Source organism: Diadema setosum, chromosome 15 (genome assembly GCF_964275005.1).
Source record: "Diadema setosum chromosome 15, eeDiaSeto1, whole genome shotgun sequence".
Taxonomy (NCBI): Eukaryota; Metazoa; Echinodermata; class Echinoidea; order Diadematoida; family Diadematidae; genus Diadema; species Diadema setosum.
The window spans coordinates 8311055-8331517 of NC_092699.1; the positions used below are offsets into that span (position 1 = coordinate 8311055).

The 20463-nt window shown below is 38.4% G+C and overlaps 1 protein-coding gene and 1 long non-coding RNA gene across 2 annotated transcripts; one reads left to right on the forward strand and one right to left on the reverse strand.

The window, feature by feature from the left end:
• Positions 1–503: 503 nt before the first annotated feature.
• Positions 504–11707, forward strand: LOC140239214 (cytochrome P450 2J5-like). The gene is made up of 5 exons (XM_072319095.1): positions 504–864; positions 7122–7633; positions 8647–8781; positions 10015–10354; positions 11538–11707. The coding sequence occupies exons 1-5, from the start codon at positions 504–506 to the stop codon at positions 11705–11707; spliced, it is 1518 nt and encodes a 505-aa protein (XP_072175196.1).
• Positions 11708–16022: 4315 nt separating this feature from the next.
• LOC140239124 (uncharacterized) lies at positions 16023–18358 on the reverse strand. The gene is made up of 3 exons (XR_011901951.1): positions 18123–18358; positions 17097–17195; positions 16023–16574 (listed from the first exon to the last, which is right to left on the reverse strand). It is a non-coding gene; the product is annotated as an uncharacterized lncRNA (long non-coding RNA).
• Positions 18359–20463: the final 2105 nt, after the last annotated feature.

The following is a 20463-nucleotide window of genomic DNA, read 5'->3' on the forward strand; positions in this document are numbered from 1 at the left end:
GGATGTCACCCGCAAGACTTCTCATACTACAAGATCTCCCGCACTCATCCGGAAAATGTCGGGTGACGTTGAAAGAGATATTTTCCTCGTTTAAAGAAACGTCTTATTATTTCACCTCACGAGAGATTTGGTGTCATCTCACACATGAAATTTACGATGGCCCGATGGAATATAGCCTTTTTCATGCGGCGCCTGTGAGACCGTTTTTGTTGTTGTTGTTGTTGTTGCTCCTTATTTTTAGGAGGGAGGGATGGTTGTGCAGCTAGTGATTGGTTGGGTCAAAGTTCAATTCTACAACCCATTCCATCCCACCTCCCCCAACGGCGGTTCCGCACCCCTCTGTACGCTCTCTGATTTATGACACTGATCCTGTGTACTGAGCATAACATTCTTTTGAGCGATTCAGCGACTCGTGAAGCTCGAAAAAGTGAACCCGTCTGGCTCCGAATCGACACCAAACGAAAGCCGTTCTACTTTGGAGAAGCTGCAGCAGAGAGATCAAAATGTCCTTCCTGTCTTGGTTCTTCAGCTTTCTGTATAGTATGCCAGTTCTCCTGGTCATCGTCGGTGTAATCTGGCTGATGTTGCACCTCGCTGAGAGAGCCAGGTACCGTCTTCCGCCGGGACCGACTGGTTTGCCGTTTATTGGGAGCTACCTCAGCCTCGGAAGCGTCAAATGTGGACATGAACTGTTCCTCAAGTGGGCTCAAGAGTATGGGGACATCTACACATTCAGCATCTTCGGGACGCGGTTCGTCTTGTTGAACCACTACTCTCTGGTGCACGATTCCTTCCAGAGCGCAGATATCAACGACAGAGCCGTCATCCTGCCTTTTAACAGGGCTTTGGGGAGGAAAGATTCCAGTGAGTTGTCTGTATCTAACCAAAAAGAGAAAAGAAAAGAAAAGAATAGAAATGCCACAGAATCTCCGGTATCTTTACACTACATGCGTATTCAAACGAAGGATTTCTTTTTACCTCGTTTGCAATTTGACTTTTTTTTCTGCATTTATGTACACAAACCTTGAAGGCAAGGAGATAATGTTCTCTTCGACGTCGAGATATCAAAGAGACTGAGAACAAACACAAATAATTAGCCTACCTATACGAGATAGTTTTACGAGGCAATTGCTGTTGTTATTTTGCAGGTTCAAAGATCAGCAGTCAATATTCGTTCGTTTTTTGCCTCTGCCGTTTTTCGCCATTAACTTAACACAGGGAGGTGGGAAGAGAAAGAGTGGTATCTCTCGATCTCCCCGCCTCCCTGCTTTAACATTCCGCTCGACCACGAAAAAAAAAAAAAAAAAAAAAAAACATTCCAGGGCCCCGTTGCATAAAAGTTACTATTGTGGTAACTTTGCCATCCAATTGTAACTACCATGGCAACAATGCTCAACAGCCAATCAAAATCAAGAATTCAAAGGCAGTTACCATTGGATATGTCAAAGTCACAATAATTATAACTTTAATGCAACGGGCCCCAGGACGTCGCTGCGTGTCGGTTACACGCATCGCAGAAGAACGCCTATAAGATCAACTCATACAAGGTCGACTACTTCCAGCAGCACTACGCGTCAAACATTGACTTGTATAGTCCATTTGCGCTCAATAATTGCTAAGTGACCATCAGTTTTACAACTCTCCAAATTTAAACAGAAGTATTAATAAAGTGTAAAAGCGTTCAGATGTTTGAAGTTCGCCTGTTACAACTACATATGTATCTTTGAAGTTGGAGTTGAATGATATACATTGATGAACAATTTTTCAATTATTCGACATTTGGATGATCTACAGGCAGTCAAATGTGGCTTGATCTATATTATAGTGTGTAGCCGTATTCACATAGTTTCCTAATTTACCTAGGGGATAGGTAATAATTATCATATTGAATGGCCTTGAGGGAGATACCAGATAGGCCTAAATATTGCCCGCACTGAAAGAATATTGCCCTCGTCTTCGACTCGGGCAATATTCTTTCAGTTTGGGCAATATTTTCTGGTATCTCCCTCGAGGCTGTCAATATTATATAAATGTTTACCCTCGTTGATCGTTGAATTGTATACAACGACCTCGATCATACCCCGTGTTACTTAAATACAGTTGTACACACAGTTTAAAGTAACCTGCGTGTCGTTCATATCACAACCATACAAGATATCAAAGTGAGACCAATGTGGTAGCTTTATAGGCCTACATACGAGTCAGCCAAGATAGGGGGTTATGTTTTCATCCGCATTTGTTTGGGCATTTGTTTGCTTGTTTGTCTGTGTACAAAATAAGTCAAAACCTATTTTTGAACTGATTTCGATAAACCTTACAGGAAAGGTTGAGAGTGGCGCAAGGAACAGATGACTAAATTTTGGTAGTGATCCATGCAGGATTGTATTGTATCATATATCTATATTTAAATTCTATTAGGGATTTGTCGATATTTTGGCAGGTAGGGTTAATTACACCTACCACGTTTTTACTTTGTTATGACGTTTATCCCGACGTTGGTCTGTACCGACCACTGTCCACCACATAATGAAGTTATTCCAACGCACTAGCTTTTAAAGCAGCATTCAACCAAACGTCAGGAACATTATGAAATTGGCCAAACGTCATTTTTGCCGGCGGGCCAACAGTTCCCCGGTGAAACTTCTGGTGTTATTTATGCCGACGATGGTACTCTGCCAGACCAACGTTATTAACTACTTTTCAACTTTGAATGACCTGTTGGCTCAACGTTGGCCCAATGTCATGCGTGTACTTTGGATAACATCAAACACATACCATTGGCCTAACGTCATCTTGGCCTTCAGGCGAACATTGGCCCAACAGTGAAACTTGAAGTTGAGCAGACGTTGGTACAATGTCCGACCATTGGTATATCAACCATTTGTCCACCTCGAATGATCCTTTGGCCCAACGTTGGTCCACAGTCACGCTAAAATGTTGGTCCAACGTCAGAAATGTTTGTTTGTTTGTTGTCTGTTTGTTTGATTTATTTTTCTTCCAACACAATTTCATACATATATCAAGATTATTTTCAGTAATATCACATGGAATATCAGGAAGCAGATTACAAGTATATGATTCAAAGAAGGAAAATTGATGTGTAAATTAAATTAATTTAATAAATTAATTGATAGATTAATCAATGTGACGTTGGCCCAACGTCATTTTATGCTGGCGCCATGCATGCCAATGTTTTGATCAGAGAAAGCGAAAGAGTCCAGGAAAGGAAACAAAGACATCAAATGGGGAAGGGTGTTGGAGGGGTAGACTTATTCACCTTTCAGAGCAGCGGAAACGTGAAATTTGAGAACCAAAATGACTCTGGCTATTCTCAGAGGTTCATTTCGGTGATCATCAATAAGATGAGACATCTAGATGAATGTAGACAGTATTCAATTTTAATTCATGGTATCAATAACTCAACATTAGGGAGCTTTAGATTTTAGACGCGCGGACGTTCAAAGGGAAAAAAACATGGTCTGAGCGTGCGCAGTAACTTGACGTGCGCTACTGCGCACGCTCAGACCATGTTTTTTTTTTTTCCTTTGAACGTCCGCGCGTCTAAAATCTAAAGCTCCCTAGTATGTCACTAGACAAGGGATAAATGAACACGTCCCTATTTACGATGAAGGATAACATGTATTTTAGTCTGCGTAGCTGCTTCGGGGTCATCCCACTAGACCGACACCCACGAGTCATACAGCCCACGAGTTCGTCATTGAAAACAGGTCCATGAGTCATACAGCTCACGAATCATACGGCCCATGAGTTCGGCACTAGGTAAAAACGGCCCACGAGTTCGACAGATACAACACGGGGATTAATGTGTCGGTCTCGTGGGCCTTGTTAGCTTAGTGTTGAACTAATTGGATGTAGTATGACTCGTGAGCTGTATAACTCATGTGGCTGTATGACTTGTGACCTGTCATGATGAATCGTTGGCTGTATCAGAAGCGGATCTAGAGGGGGGGGGGTTGGGGGGGTTGCAACCCCCCCCCCCCCCCCAAAAAAAAAAAAAAAAAAAAATCCGGGGACCATTTTTTTTAACTTATCTTTTTTTTTTTTTAACTTGTAATTTCATCTTTTTCTATTTATGGCAATGACCTTTATACCAAAAATAGTGGTGTTTTAGATGCAAGAAAACGCCATTTTCACACGCAGATTTTCAAAAATTCTCCCTACTGTGGGAGGGGGGAAACCCCCCTCCCACGACCTCCCCCCCCCCTCGCTCGCTCCGCTCGCTCGGGCTCGGTCGCTACGCTCCCTCGCATACCGCCCCCAACCCCCTCCTTTATAAAAAGCTAGATCCGCCCCTGTGTATGACTCGTGGGTGTCGGTCTCGTGACGTGCACCCGTTGCTTCATGGGTAAATAGTTTTATATTGTTTGAGTCTTGAGTCTGTTTGAACATAATTTGTGTTCTTAAAGAAAATTGCTCGAGTATGTGGAAAGTGGTGTAACGACTCTGCCGAATGAGATGCTTTAGAAAAAAAAAAAATTCTTTTGAACACGCATTTCGTTGAATTGTTGTTTTGTCATTCATTCGCAGGCAAATTATGTATGTAAGAACTCCAACGTTGAAAGCATCGTGACGGGAAATGTAAGCAGTAACGTTCGAATGCTTCAATGTTTCCTGCTAAACTTATTCCTTTCTAGCGGGGAAGGAAAAAAGAAAAAAGAAAAGAGAATTCCCGCTTGGCAGGAAACGTTAAGGGTGACAATGGGGAGGGGGAGATCTCGCACTGTACCACAATGGATGTCTAAGGGGAAGAAGCATGGGGGTACATATACTCGAGCTCTAGGGAGCAGACAATTATATTTTCTCTTCTCTTCTTCATGCCAGCGAGATATATGAAAAGCATTTCATTAACTTTCATCAGTCAACCGTGCATTTGGTGCTTGGCAGTCTGGTACCCTGTACCTCGTTCAGCCTGTATTGTCACTACCACAGACTCTCAATATATGGATATCACAACATACAGGGGGGAGCGTGGGGGTACATGTATTCGAGCTCTAGGGAGCAGAAGAACACATATTTTCTCTTCTGTTCTTCACGCCAGCGAGATATATGACAAACATTTTATTGATTCTCATCAGTCAACCGTGCGTTCTTTGGTGCTTGGCAGTCTGGTAGCCTGTTTTACCTCGTTCAACCTGCATTGTCACTACCACAGACTATCGATATGGATATCACAACATACAGGGGGTACACATACCAGCGTACCTTGTGGAGGGATGTGGGAGAAGGGGGGGGGGGGGTACCCCCTCCCGCAGTGAGACCTTTTTGCATTTTGACCATGTGTGCCCGCGGGGGATGCTATACCATTTGCTTGGGATTTCAAGGATTTGAACTGAAAATATTTCCTCGGCCATTAACATGCCGTCTTTTAAGAGCCCTTTGAAATACATTCGTAGGAATGTTTCGCCTTTTGTCAGTGATGGTAGACATTGCGACCTCATACAAACTTATCTCGCGTTTGTGCTCTCTCACCCACAAGGCGTTTTCAGTTTCTTTTTGCTGGCGACGATTGGGGCACAATAGCGCTGACAATGACAGGATTGATGAAAGAAAGATATTATTCAGAGGGGTGAAGGCTCAGGTTTGAGTTTCTTCAGTTTGTCTCCCTCTACAAATGAAAATATGCTACGATCGCAACTGCTGATCTGTAAATTAACAAACATGTCGGAAAAAAGGAACCAGTGGGACTCGAACCTGTCATCTATACTGCTTTCCGGGCAGCGACACTACCACCAGGCTGTCCCTGGTTGCCGGCAGTGACACGATGAACATGGAACAAATAACAGGATTGTTCAAGGACACATTCTAATCGTTTCTAATTTTTCAGCCGCTCTGAACGTCACCAAGCAATCTGTCTCTCTCTCACACACACACAACAACGCAGTTATCAACAGACACATGTGAAATCTTATACACAAAGGGAAAATTAAAATGCAGTGTGTTAATATTGCTTCAGTTCCTTTCTCCTGCTCCTGCCACATTCGCTCCCGTGAAATATCTGCACTCTAATTTGATAAACATAAATTCTACCCACCAATATAATCGTAACCCTAATCCTAATTTTCATCTCAAGCTAAACTTAAAACTTTATCACAAGTCCAACCCTAACCCTATATTAAGTCCTTGAGGAAAATACGACCGGAGCAGCTGTCGCAGGAGTTAATGTCGTGTCACCATGAGTAAACATAATAGAAAGATTAAACGAGAACTTACCAGTTTGAAGTTTGATCTTTATTTTATGAGGGAGTTGGAGAAAGAATTCACAGTGAGAGCCCGCTCAACGTGCGTGCAGTCACACTTCGTAGCAACAAGATGTGACTTCAGAGTGGAAAGATTGAGAACTTACTTGAAGTTAATCTATACATTTTGGGATAAAATTCATGAAAGGGAGGGAGAGGAGGGACTGTGAATTCTTTCTCCAACTCCTTCATAACATAAAGATCAAACTTCAAACTTCAAACTGGGGATGCAGCATAGGTCCTACCCCTAGTCTCCCGATGTCTACACCCCTGCTTATAGCGTGCAGCGGGTACTGCGCAATTATTCAAATTGATGCAATTTTTAACAAACAGGGGTATTTGTTTAAAAGGCAGTTGCGAACTTACAAATTTCGATTTGCATAGACGGAGACAAAGTGAACGAAAATCATCCAACAGTGTATTTAATACCGTAATAAATATATACCGTAAATGAAATGAAATGACATGAAATATAAGATGAATGTCAGATTTCGCTCTCCGGTAAAAGTGGTAATTTACAGCAAGTGAATATACCTGCAAATGACGAGATTTGTGATTGCTCTATCACCAGATACACTTTCATAGCACAGTTTCTTTCTTTCTTTCTTTCTTCTTTCCTTCTTTTTTTTAATTCCTATATCTGCGTAGTTTATGTAGACGTGAACTACATTTCATCGATTCATGCCCCTTTTGTTCGCCCCCAACCGCCCTATTTTACTGAAAGAAACAGTAAAGAGAGAGAGAGAGGGGAGGGTAGCCCAGAGAAGGGGGGGGGGGGGGACTGACACACGTTCAAATGCACAAGATGCCCCATTCATTATGGATTGTTCATGGATAATTTCATATTCATTATTCACTTCTTAGATTCCGGACTGGCCTTGGTGACAAATAGCGAGGGTCCAACATGGAAAGAACAGCGCCAGTTCATCAAGAACATGTTCCGTGACATCCGGGCTGCCACAAACAACTTCGAAGACATAGTCAGCACCGTCACATGCAAACTTAGGGCGGAAGTTGCGAGGAAGGATGGAGCACTCTTTGACCCTGCCGAGATGGTGACCGTTTCCGTGTCCAACATCACCATTTGCATCATGACGGGAAAGATCTACGACTACGACGACAGTGAGTTCGTGAGTATGTCGAAACTAGCCTCTAAAGTCTTTGACTGGATGGGCCCGGCTGCTTTCCTCTACCATGTGCCGCTGTTGGCACGGCTACCACTTGCCATCAACAAGAAAGGAGATGCCGTCGCGCTAAATATGATGGAATTCCTCACGGCCATCATACGAAGACATCGCGAGTCGTTCACTCCTGACAAGAAACCAACCGACATCATCTACGGTTTCCTAGCGGAGCAGCATCGGAGAAGGTCAGAGGTATGTGTGTGTAAAGTTTCAAATGTCAGTTCATTAGATAATAAACACTGATCACAGAGCCTTGTTATCTACCATGCAAACAATCGAAAGACTGCCCTGTTTATATATCCAACCAGGTACTACATGTGAGAAGTAAACACTACTCTCCCTGTGTTCTGATTTGTTGCAATTGGTTGCCAATAATTGTTGATTTTTTGTTTTGTTTTTTGAGGGGAGGGGGATAGGAACCTGTATAGTGAAAATGAGACAGAGATGCAGTCAAACAGAAAATCTCCATTTGATGTTATCAATAATATACGATTTTATCGTCATTTCTTCCGGAATATCCCACCCTGTTTTCGATGCTTTGGCCTTGTTCATAAACATTCTTCTGGGATCCCTTGTTCACAAAATTACTTTTAGCATTCAACGAAGATGATTAATCAATAAATAAGTGGAAAAATAATGTTGGAATATATCATTACCATAAAATTACGACTTCAAACGCAAGGCATTTTCGGTGATGCCGACATTTTTTTTAACGTTAAATAATTATAACTTAGCATTTATCGACACGTTCTTTGTTACCTCTCATTTTTCTTCTCCTTTCATTAATACTTCCAACTTGCGCATGAGAAACATTGTATCGAACGCGTTACAAATGTAATGTATCATTATTAGTGGTATCATTATTGCTATTATGATAATTATCATTACTACTATAATCATAAATCCACAGGTCCAACATGTTTATCAAATATCAGCATATTAAGATTATCATTGACATTCTCTCTTTCTATCAGTCACACGTTATAACTTTATTGCACGTAGAATTACGAACGCTTTGTTTAACGGAATCAAGTGTACATGCTGACATATTTCTTTTGCAACTCTTTTTTTTTTCTCTCCTCCAAGGAAGCAAATTTTCCTGGTAAGTTGTTGTCATGCGTTCTCTTCACCCAGTGAATAAACTCGCGTAACCTACATGATTATCGAAATGATTAGTACATTCCTCGAATTTCATTTGTATACAGGGTGTTGACCTGGGTTCATTCGACAACGATTGTCTGGTTCAGTTGACCCTAGATTTCATGCTCGGAGGATTCGAGACCGTTTCTGCTTCCCTCCTTTGGTATTTCCTGTGCATGGCCAAGTATCCTAAGATTCAGGTGATTATGGAAGTTGCTCGCTTAAGCTTACTTATGTCTTTATCATTGCATGTGTATATGGAAATCAAACGTATTTAGATTAATTTTGTACGATTAGTACTGGTATGCTTAATGAATAATTATATTTCATGAAACCCTTAATACATTGCTCGCTTAAGCTTACTCATGTCTTTACTATTGCATGTGTATATTGAAATCATACGTATTTAGAGTAATTTGTATACGATTAGTATTGTACACTTAGTTAATAATTTTATTTCATACAACTCTTAACACACTACTCGCTTGAGCTTGCTTATGTCTTTATTATTGCATGTGGATATGAAAATCATACGTATTCAGAGTAATTTGTATATGATTAGTATATTGTTATACTTTAAATAGTTATATTTCATACAACCCTTAGCACATTGCTCGCTTAAGCTTACTTATGTCTTTATTATTGCATGTGTATGTGAAAATCTTAATGTATTAAGCAGTGTTAAGAGTAATTTGTGCGATTGATATTGGTAAACTTGATAAATAATTATCATGCAGCCATACAGTATGTTTGCATGACTGCAGATGTACAGTCCGTCATCAACTAAAAAAAAAAAAAAAAAAATATGGAATTCATTCACAGGGTGAACTGAAGATGAGCTCAAGTGATATATCAGGGAGTTTTCAATTTCATTTGGGCTGTTCTCACCTTCAAACTTGCATTTATTTCTACACAGAATTTTGTTATGGTAGGTTCCCACTGTCGTGAAATCCGCTCCGCACACAACGGCTGGCCATTAATAGTTGATCGTAGATTTTGTTTTTTAAATAAGATTTGTCGATCACAATCTGCGCCACGATTAAAATCGTGGTCTGAATCGTGGAGAACTCATAGTAATCGTACATGTATCAGATTTTGAGGTCCATCGTGGCAAAAATGTTGGACGGTTCAAAAATCATTTACGATCAACGTGATTGCCATGCATAAATGAAAAAAAAAAGTGACTATGTAGACTTATTGACCTTTGTTTAAGAGTGTTTCTTAGCACACTGTGTATTTTTCGACAGCCTTGCATTTCTGTACACATGAATAAAGTATTTCTGGTGAGGTTTGACTTTAATTCTTTGCTAGTTTGAAGAACTTCTGTTAACTTTGAAAATCACCAACTGCTTACTTTGTTCATCACTTCTCTTTTCTCCCCCTTTCACTTTTAAATAATTACATTTATCATTTCTAATTATTATTACTTGTAGGCAAAAGTCCAAGAAGAGCTGGACCGTGTGGTTGGAAGGGACAGACTCCCGACCCTTTCCGACAAACCGAATCTACCATACACCCAGGCAACGATTGCCGAGTGTACTCGACGATACCCCGCCGTGCCGGCTCAAATACCTCACGGCACGCGATGCGACGTCAAAATTGGCGGCTACGACATCCCAAAGGGTTCGTATGTCGTCAACAACAGCTTCGCGCTGGCCATGTCGCCCGGCGAGTGGGAGGACCCCGAATGTTTCCGCCCAGAACGTTTCCTGGTGGACGATGGACGCGGGTTCAACAAACAGCTGGAGATGAAACTTGCCACTTTTGGAGTTGGTACGTAGTATATTGTTGATTGCTAGTCACAGCAATACAATTTTATTACATTTAACAGCAACATAGAAAATCAAATCCAAATCATTTGCACTTTCTCTGGCATAATTGATGAAAAACTTCGAATGCAACTTCGTGAAAAATGATTCGTCTTAAACTTGTCGTATACAATATACTGGCACAATTGAATAAACTGAAATAGCTCTTATTTCTTTAAAAGGGAATATTATCTATGTTTTAGATAATAATGAAAGAACACTTGACCTATACTTCTTCTAAAAAATATGAAAAATGATACCACCATCATAGTAACATCATGAGGGAATGCATATTTCATATACCTTTCATAAAAAGGAAAATTTGTGGATTTTTCTTCATAATATCGCTATATTATAGTTTTAACTCTTGCCTTCACAAACTGCAGTAGACAGGGATGGCTGCACCCAAACTTTCAAAAAAGGCATATAACTTTTCAACGAATTGTCCAGTCTTATTTTCCTCACATTATATTTTACTGATCTTTTCTGATAGTATTGTTGTCTTTTCAATTCATTTATTCATTTATTTTTTCATTCTTCTTTTTTTTTTCAACAAAACATAACGCATAATAAATTTGTAATTACATCATAAACATAAACATTCAACTTTGCAAAAGATAAATGATACAGATAAACAAAAGAATGCATACTGGCAAAAAAGTACAAAGTTATGCTTTAGTTGAGAAAAAAAAAAAGAATTGAGAGGTCCACTACAAAGCAAGCTTGTATGTTGTGAACCACTCAAAAAATGAACAAACTTATGAATTACTTATTTACAAATACTTATCACAGATATAATTTACGACAGAACGGAACAAGACGGGAGAAATACAAAAGACATGACACGACTTGACAAAAAAGACGGAAAGAATGGAGGGAGAGAAAGGGAAAAAAAAGAGAATGCCTACACGCTGCACTAGGGAAATGGAACATCTTTACTTATTTTCTAGTGTTTTTTCTCTCTTTTTTTTCATTCCAACAATGCAAAACATTTTCATACGCAAAATGTCACAATATCAATACAATGTAGTAACAAAGAAAATTTTAATTCAAATGCACATTATTTTGAGCCTATAATTATTGTGTGACAATGACAGTTTATAAGCATTAGGAATCTTTCAGCTATTAGTCTTATCGTCTTTATTCAGGCCGCCGCACGTGCCCAGCGGAACAACTTGCAAGAATCGAAATGTTCATCATGTCCACCCATCTCCTGCAGCGGTTCACCCTCACAGTGGACGAAGAGACAGCCCTAGAAGGACGGAGTCTCATGACTTTTAACCCCCTTCCCTATAAGGTTAGGGCCTTGGCACGTTGATATGGAAGCGTTTTTATCCAGGGATTACCAGTCCTGAGAGAAAATAACGCGGTTGTTATTTGTAAGATTACGTGGAGACCTGCCTTGTTAGGCTATTTGCTTCAGACATAAAGAACGCCGTGTGATATTTCACATACAAAAAGAAAAAAAAAAAACAATGATAACAAAATAATGATATAATTATTATGTTTTACATTAAATTTACGTTGATTTAATGGGTTGCGTCTATGCAAAAATTCAATTCAATTTCAATTCAATCATAGTTTATTTCCAATCAACGAAAATCAAAACATAATACAAAGTATACATGTCATGAAATGATATTGTCCAAACGTTTACAAAAGATTCAAGTTGAAACACATACAAATCTCTTATTTTTAGTATTTTATGGTAAAAAAAGAAACAAAGGATCTGTATGTTCTCGAGTATTTAGGTTAAAAACAATTCTGAGCGCTTTCTTTTGCAATAAAAAAAGTTTATCAAGTAATATCTGATATGTATTACCCCAAGCAAGGATCCCGTAGTTTAAATAAGGTAGTATCAAACTAGACAAACTAGACAAACTAGACAAACTAGAGTTAATAATGCAGATGAAGGAAGATAATATTTTAATCTGTTCATTACGCCAATGTTTCGTGAAATAATTTTACATATGTTATCAATATGATTCCTCCATGATAGCTTGTTATCAACGCAAACACCAAGAAATTTAAAGGTAGAAACTTCTTCTAAGGGAGTAGCATAAAATGTTATATTGCCTGGGAGGCTATCTGAAGAGTTACTAAACAGCATGAATTTTTTTTTTAATATTTAATGACAATTTATTTGCGTATATCCATTGGATGACCTTTTTCAGTTCTTCATTTACTGTTCTTGCTAAGATATTTGGGTCAGGGTGGGAAAAGAAAAGATTAGAGTCATCCGCGAATAATATGAAAGATAGTTTCTCCGAGGATCTATGAAAATCATTGATATAAATAATGAATAACAGAATGAGTATAAAAGTACAGAATGAGTATAAATGAGTATAAAAGTACAGAATGTGTACAGAATGAGTATAGAATGAGTATAATTCAACAATCTACTTTTGTCGGCCTAGGTTTAGTTAATCTAGTAGCTAGGCAGTGGTGCCAGGGATATGTTCGAAAAGGTAGGAAGATGGAGGATTATTATAAGCAAAAGTTTTCAAGACAATTAATATAAAGAAACAGACAGTTTGGGACGTAGAGGGCAGCAGAGAAAGCAATAATCCTAATGACGCACGGGTATGTGATTGTTTTTTTTTGTTTTTTTTTTTGTTTTTTTTTTTTTTTTTGGTAAGACGTGCTACAGTATAAGCTATGGTATTCAGTTTACCAGAATGATTTGCTCTTTGTTGATTTGATAGTAATAAAAATCAGTTGAATTGCATTGATTTCATTTGTACCAGGAAAACTACGTATCTTTTTATTTTTCTCTCTTATAAAAATTTGCTGTACTTGTTTGTCTTTGTATAATATTGGTCTCTAATCACCATGCATTGGCTGAAGGTCCAACTAAACCTTTACCTTCTTTGTTGAGTTTATATAAAGAGTCTAACCTAAAGCGAGTTAATTCCACTCTTGTAAAGATGTTATATTTGCAATAAAGCTGCTAAAAAAAGACAATGATTAGAAGATATTGAATGCAACATAAAGGTTAAGAATATTCATAGTTGTGCTTTGAGTGAAGTATCACTGGGAAGAGGTTATTTGCTCTATCTTAAGATGGACTTACTTAAAGATGTTTAAAAATAACGCTTAGCCCATTCAAATCTTTTCCAATGATGTACACAGAGCTTTAAAGCGTCAGTGCATATATATAGTAGAACTATTATGGATCATGCGTATACTAGAGAAAACAAGATGCATTATTTGATAAACCATTAACGATTTTGTGAAGGATATTATGCATGTACTCTAGTTATGTAGCGCAAAATTCGTAAAGGGAATTCACCCTAAGCATATTATTGCCTTTCCTTCTTCTTTATGGTAGGACTATTATATTTCGTTATATCATGCAGATTCCAAAGCGTTGGAAAATATGTATATCATGATTATATTATCATTCATTCATTCACTCACTCATTCATTCATTCATTCATTATGTTCCATTTGCAATAGAAACATACATTACCTTTAATTAGCATTACAACGTACAATGAACAAAATTTGTAAGTTTTGAAAACACATATCATTTTCACATCATTTATTTTCACCTCCATTAATAATAATGACGTCACATAACAAGCCAAATCGAATAAACTTATATTCACCTCACATCTATAAGTAGAAAGTGTATGTACAGTTAATGCGGTGGTTTCCTAATCGGGTGCTCAGCGAAGATGTACCATGTACCATGTACCATGTGATGTCGTTGTAAGTTTGGTTTTTTTTTTTCTTACAGAAAATTGAGTACGTTAATCAGCATTACAACGTACAATGAACAAAATTTGTAAGTTTTGAAAACACATCATTTTCACATCATTTATTTTCACCTCCATTGATAATAATGACGTTACATAACACGCCAAATCGAATAAACTTATATTCACCTCACATCTATAAGTAGAAAGTGTATGTACAGTAAATGCGGTGGTTTCCTAATCGGGTGCCTCAGCGAAGATGTACCATGTACCATGTACCATGTAAACCATGTACCATGTGATGTCCTTGTAAGTTTATACATTGTATGTCTGCAAACGTGACGAGAATGATTGCGGTTTATCAAATACTTTGGAAATGTCATGTACCATGTTCATCAGATAACTTCATACGCGTATTTAAGTCAATAAATAACAGAGTATAACTATAGTGTATAATTCAAAAATGTAAATAATATTTGCGGAGTGTTCGTACGGTGTGAGCAAACTAATAACCGCCTTGTAGGATGTTGACTTGCACTATTGGCTGGCGTTAGCTCAGTTTGCATGTTAATCCCACTGAGGTCTAACCTCTTTCTGAATAACCTCTTCTTTATAGGCAATGGGTCTTTTTTATTTTCAGTTAACCGTGATATGAGTGTTTATTTGTGTATAAGAATAAACCTTGTCTTGTACGAATAAAAACCAAGTTTCAGGTTTATTGCCGGTTGTTAACTTGATACGTGTGTGTGTGTGTGTGTGTTTGTGTGTGTGTGTGTGCCTCATCAAGGGGCAGTCCTGGGCTCCGTTTCATGAAACTTATTAGTGACAACTGCCACATTTTTATGACAAATTTGCTCTTAGCCAATCAGATGCTATGATTTCAGTAGCTTGTAACATCTATGGTGGTTACTTGTCTCTGATCAGTTTTATGAAACGGCCCCCTGAAATGCTCCTGATCTGATCCAACCCCCCCCCCCCCACCCTATCGAGTGGGGTGTCCTCGTGGTCTTGATGATGGGAAAGCATTAAATGTGTATGCTTTATATAGGTGTCAGTAATCGTGGTAATAAGGCATCCTGGAAACGTGCCCAAACCAAGTCGCTTATAATACTGTCTGTTGATTTCTTGGGTAATACTCCTGTCCATACTTTCCTGTGGATGCATTGTGCAGCAAGCAGTACCACATAATGATTGTATTACGTGGTATAGGGCCTACACTTTGTTTCCAGTTATTCACGTTCAGGTGATTGACATATTAAGGAGGCCGTGGCGCCGATCTAGAAATGAAGAGTTTTGTCGCAAAAGGAGCTAACTCCATTCTTGTTAAATTCAGATATTTGTGATTAAAGCTGCTAATAACAAAGAAAATAGTAAGAAAATGCAGGATATTTTCTATCATAATAAATACCTTGTAGAATATTTCGAAGTCACAAGAGAGGTATTACTAGAAAGGTTTAATTTTTGCTCTATCTGATGATGGACTTACTTTGAATTGTTTAAAAATGGCGCTTAGCTCACTTTGCAATAAAATTCTTCATAAATGTGTTTCTTAACCCTCGTTACGCACATTAACCCTTAACGCGCTAGTGTTCTTGTTTAATAGCACACGGCGGAGAGTCCCCCTTTCTGTTTCCTCACAATTATTGGTAGAATGGAAAGTATATATTCGTATTGATGTGGGAAGACTGTTATATACGCAGGACTGGCTCTAAGTAACCTATATAAGTCTGACTCTGGATGACAAACCAAAAGTGGAATATTCCTTCAATACACAATGATGATAGGGCCTACATAATACATGAATACATTAAATCAACATAGTTCTCATACTTAAAACATTAGATCTATATATTTTACTTACCATTTTGCAACTTACCAAAACATAAAGAATGGAGAAAGGATCTGTTATTATACTCCATTTCTGGCATCAAGCTTTTACTTTAATCTTTATTCGCTACTTATTTTCACAAAAAATCTTTTCTTTAATCACCTTATCAGCCCCATAATCAATATTTACAAGAATAGAATGACACTAAGTATCTCCCAACTGTCATTATATTTTGTTTCATGAACTTGATGTGAATAGATCATTTTGACGTGACTTAATCTCTCTTGTGTACATGGCAGTCAACCTGCAATTCTTCCACTATGAAGTTTTGTGCAATTTCCCGATTTCTTGCGTCACAAATGATACTCTGCGCGGCTGACGAACGAGTCTGTGGCAACTACTGCATTTCCGCCATAGGCCTATGTGTCCCTCAGTAGCGGGCGCCCTTTCGATTATCCTGCTCCGTTCAATGCCGCCTGTTGTCATGATAGCGCTGGTACTAAGACGAGTTCGTGAAGTGGGCCTGGTGATTTTGGTTAATGCTTCTATGAGTAGCCGACCATAGATGCAAACTGATGCAATGACGAGTGTACTGACAGCTACGCAGATGGATGCAATATCTAGGTAGTCGTGACCAGTCCAGTCTTCGGCAGAATCTAAAAGCAATGGACGAGAGCTTGCTGAGAGCGAGAGTGTGTTGAACCTGCTTTTCATACAAAACATATTTTTCTATACAATATTTATATTCATTACATATTTATATTAATTCTGTCATCTTGTTATTCTATGGATTGAGACCGACTCAAGGTACCACGTCTCAGGTTGTCTGCCTTTATAGGATTATACTCCTACTTCTCTGTTTTAATGGTAAAGTCTACTTTATAATAATGTATCATATACCATGTATCTATGTATCAAGGAATATGCACGCTGTAATAATTGTTGGATACAAATTCTAGTTGAATGGAAATTCATCTGAACAAAATGGTTCTCCAAAGGGCATCTTGTCCCGTCTTTAAAGTCTTATGTGGAAAGATATAGATGAAAACACAATGTGTGTTATACTGCCTCGGACTTTCTTTTTAAGTGCAAAAAAAAAAAAATGAAATCAATTAAAAAGAGAGAAATAGGGGGGGGGGGGGGAGCAGCGTAAGAAGAAGGAAATGCAAATCTCTCACCCTTTCCGGAGAATTCAACCTCTTCGCAGCGTGCGTCAACTTTGCCACCGCCATCGAGACAGGGCGCCCCCATTGTCCATTCAGTTAGCCAACCGCGAACTGCAGCAGTAACGTCACATAGTTATGAAGACATGCATGATGAAGGAAATGAGGACAAAAGTGCATTTCCTTGCTCCACCTGGTTCAGTGATTCATACGTCGTTTGCTAGTTATATTTCTCTCTAAAAGGTGAGGTACAGTTGTATTAGCACGAGTATGCATTTATGATCTGTTCTCCTTCGTTCAGATAATAATAATGACCGAACAAATCGTACTTTCAGTACGCGTAAGAAATGAAGGAGGGTCAAGGGGAGCTGACTGAGAATTGATGTTTAGTGGCAACATCTGGACATTGTCACATAATGGGACCCCCCCCCCCCCCCGGCTCTGCGAAAATAAACCTAGCAAAGAATTACCACTATTAATGTTATCATAACTGTAACAAACTGTATGCTAAACTCGGGGGTTGGTTGGGAGCTATAAAGGCAAAACATATGAAAACAAAACAGCTGCAACAACAAACTTCTTCATAAAGACTATACCAAAGATAATTAATATATAAAGTAGGCAGGACAAGCACTTAAACAATAATCCATACTTTGTAATATCATCCTACACTTAAATGAAACAGAAGGACAGTATCCGTACAGGCACACAGACCTAAACTTTGAGAAAGCCAGAAGTAACTTTAACTGTGCGTTGCTTAAGAAAATGTTAATAGCTACAAACTTGTGATATTATTATACACATATACACTGAGAAGATATAGATGAGATAGATAAAAGAGAGAGGGAAGGGGGGGGGGGGGGCAGGGAGAGGGAGAGAGAGGGAGAGAGCACTAAATCATATCGTCCTATTTTTGACCCTAATGAAGATTCTGAGGAGAACACGTTGTTAAACATTTTCAAGAACTTAGCGGTACGCTTGACCGTGCATAGGAGCTGAATTAGCCCCGCACGAGCGGGGCTGCAGCTCTTGTTTGCTTACCTACTTCCAAGGAACTTGTCACTAAGTACATTACCAATGCCAACAATCTCATTACGTTGTAGGGAAAGAGGCTTCTATTGGCGGTGCGACCTTTCCCCGACTCATTTGCCTCAGCCTGTGTCTGCGACGTCTTAGAATTTGAGATGGCTGCAATAACTGTAATATTTAAGATTCGAGATCGTTATCGGTGCATCATTCTGACTAGACTGTCTAGGAAAATATGTTGGCGGAAACTATAAACACATTTGAGCGCCGTTGTGGTAACGGTTTCTACTCGGCCCGGCGAGCGCTTTGGGCGTTATGTCATGAATAGAATGCGCGTGACGTCATGAAGAGTGCGCGTAACCTATGCGCGTATATGTAAGTACAGTATGTACCACTCTCAACACTGTTTTTTTTTCTCTCTCTCCCTCTCTCTCCCTCCCTCTCTCTCTCTCTCTCTCTCATGCGGATGCGGTTCATTGGTTAAATGTAGGGAGTGATAAAAAAAAGTGAAGTGGTGTAACATTTCGAAGACAACCAATGTCAAGCCTGTAATACCGTGATGAATAATTTGACACTAAATGAATGTGATCACATAATGATGAGTAAACAAAGAGATTGATCACAACTTTGCGGAATCTCTGTTGTGAAATCAAATTGACAAAGAGTCTACATGCCCATCTGCACTCAAACATTAAATCATATCTATTCTCACGTATTGGCACTGTCATCCCTCCCAACTCCCTATTTAAAGGGGAAATCTAGTTCAAATAGAAGTTAGTCTGATAAAAAAAGTGTAAAATATAACGAGTCAAATGGTAAAAATTTGTCTGGAATCGGATGAAAATAAAGAAGTTATGACAAGTTTTGAAGTTTGCTAATTTATGCAAAACAGTTCTTGTACAGTGGATATGAATATGCAAATGAGTTGGCTAACCATGTCATAACCTCCCAATTTTCCATTGCTCGCGTGCAAAAAAAAAAAAAAAAAAAAAAAAAAAACATTTCAATGTCACGGAAGTCTGAAACATGATGTTATTCCTGGTTGAATAACTTTAAAATAGTGATCAGCTAGATATGCGAGGATTTGAGCCTTGGGCATAATTGCGTTTTTAAGGAAAAACTTTAAATTTCAGAATTTAATGTTTACAGACTATAATATGTTAAGTGGTGAGGGGATGACATACTCACTTTGCCATCTGCATTTTCATATTGACCGTTCAAGAAAGGTTCCCCCCCAAAAAAAAAAAAAAAAAAAATGAAAATAGCGAAAGTTGAAAATGTCATAACTTCTTTTTTTTTTCATCCGATTTCGATCAAAATTACACCGTTGAACTCGTGATACTTTACTCTTTCTTATCAGACGACTGGACTGGATTTCTCCTTTTACAAACTCCAAACACCCAACCTACCTCGAAGCGCGTAACCTTTCACTCTTTTCTTGCTGTCCACATATTCACTATCTTTTTAAAGTTTTTCAATAGTATTGTTGAATTCTAATAACAACAGTAAAAATTTATCTTAAATGTAATTATGCATACAACAAATTACAATCAGAGAGATCCTATAGAAAAAAGAATATATACTACTTATTAATCTGATCATGAATGAAGTATCTCCAATGTTTCTCCTGTAAGTACATACCTAAATCATTATCATAATTATACTTTCAACATCATTGATTATGGAGTATCAAAATTGATTTTTGCTCTGCCCTACCTCTTTCCATTTATTTTCCACCTCCCATCCTCCGTTCCCAACTCAGCCCACATCACAGCACACACAAACACAGACACACGCACACACAAACACACCAAATGTTTAGTAAAATTCTACCTTAAATCCAACATTCTTTCAGAGATTCATTAAAGTTAAATTATTAATAACGTTTCTTCATACTCACTTTGTCTTAGCCCTTGTCTTCAGTTTGTTAACTGTTAAAGATCTTATGGTTTACATAAGTAAATAATGATGTTCTAACACACGTACACAAACACACACACACACACACACGCACTCACACACACACACATACACAGCACACACATGCAGAGATACCGCACATTGTCTTCATGCCTTTTGCACCACGATATCAGCAGAAACCGTCCATATTATATATATATATATATATATATATATATATATATATATATATATATATATATATATATATACATACATATATATATATATATATATATATATATATATATATATATATATACATATATATACACTTTATGTCCATTGCTTTCTTAGTTGAACCTTTTGCCTTTATGAGGGGCTTGGGTGGCAGCTAAACAGCAATTTCGAGGACTAAAAGCTAAAATAAGGCAATGATACTTATAATCTTCCCCCG

Bases quoted from the DNA above. Each gene is read 5' to 3' on its own strand.
- LOC140239214 (XM_072319095.1), top strand. From the start codon at position 504: ATGTCCTTCCTGTCTTGGTTCTTCAGCTTTCTGTATAGTATGCCAGTT. The intron at 7,634-8,646 runs GTATGTGTGTGT...ATTTGTATACAG, and splicing joins AGCATCGGAGAAGGTCAGAG to GGTGTTGACCTGGGTTCATT. The intron at 8,782-10,014 runs GTGATTATGGAA...TATTACTTGTAG, and splicing joins CCAAGTATCCTAAGATTCAG to GCAAAAGTCCAAGAAGAGCT.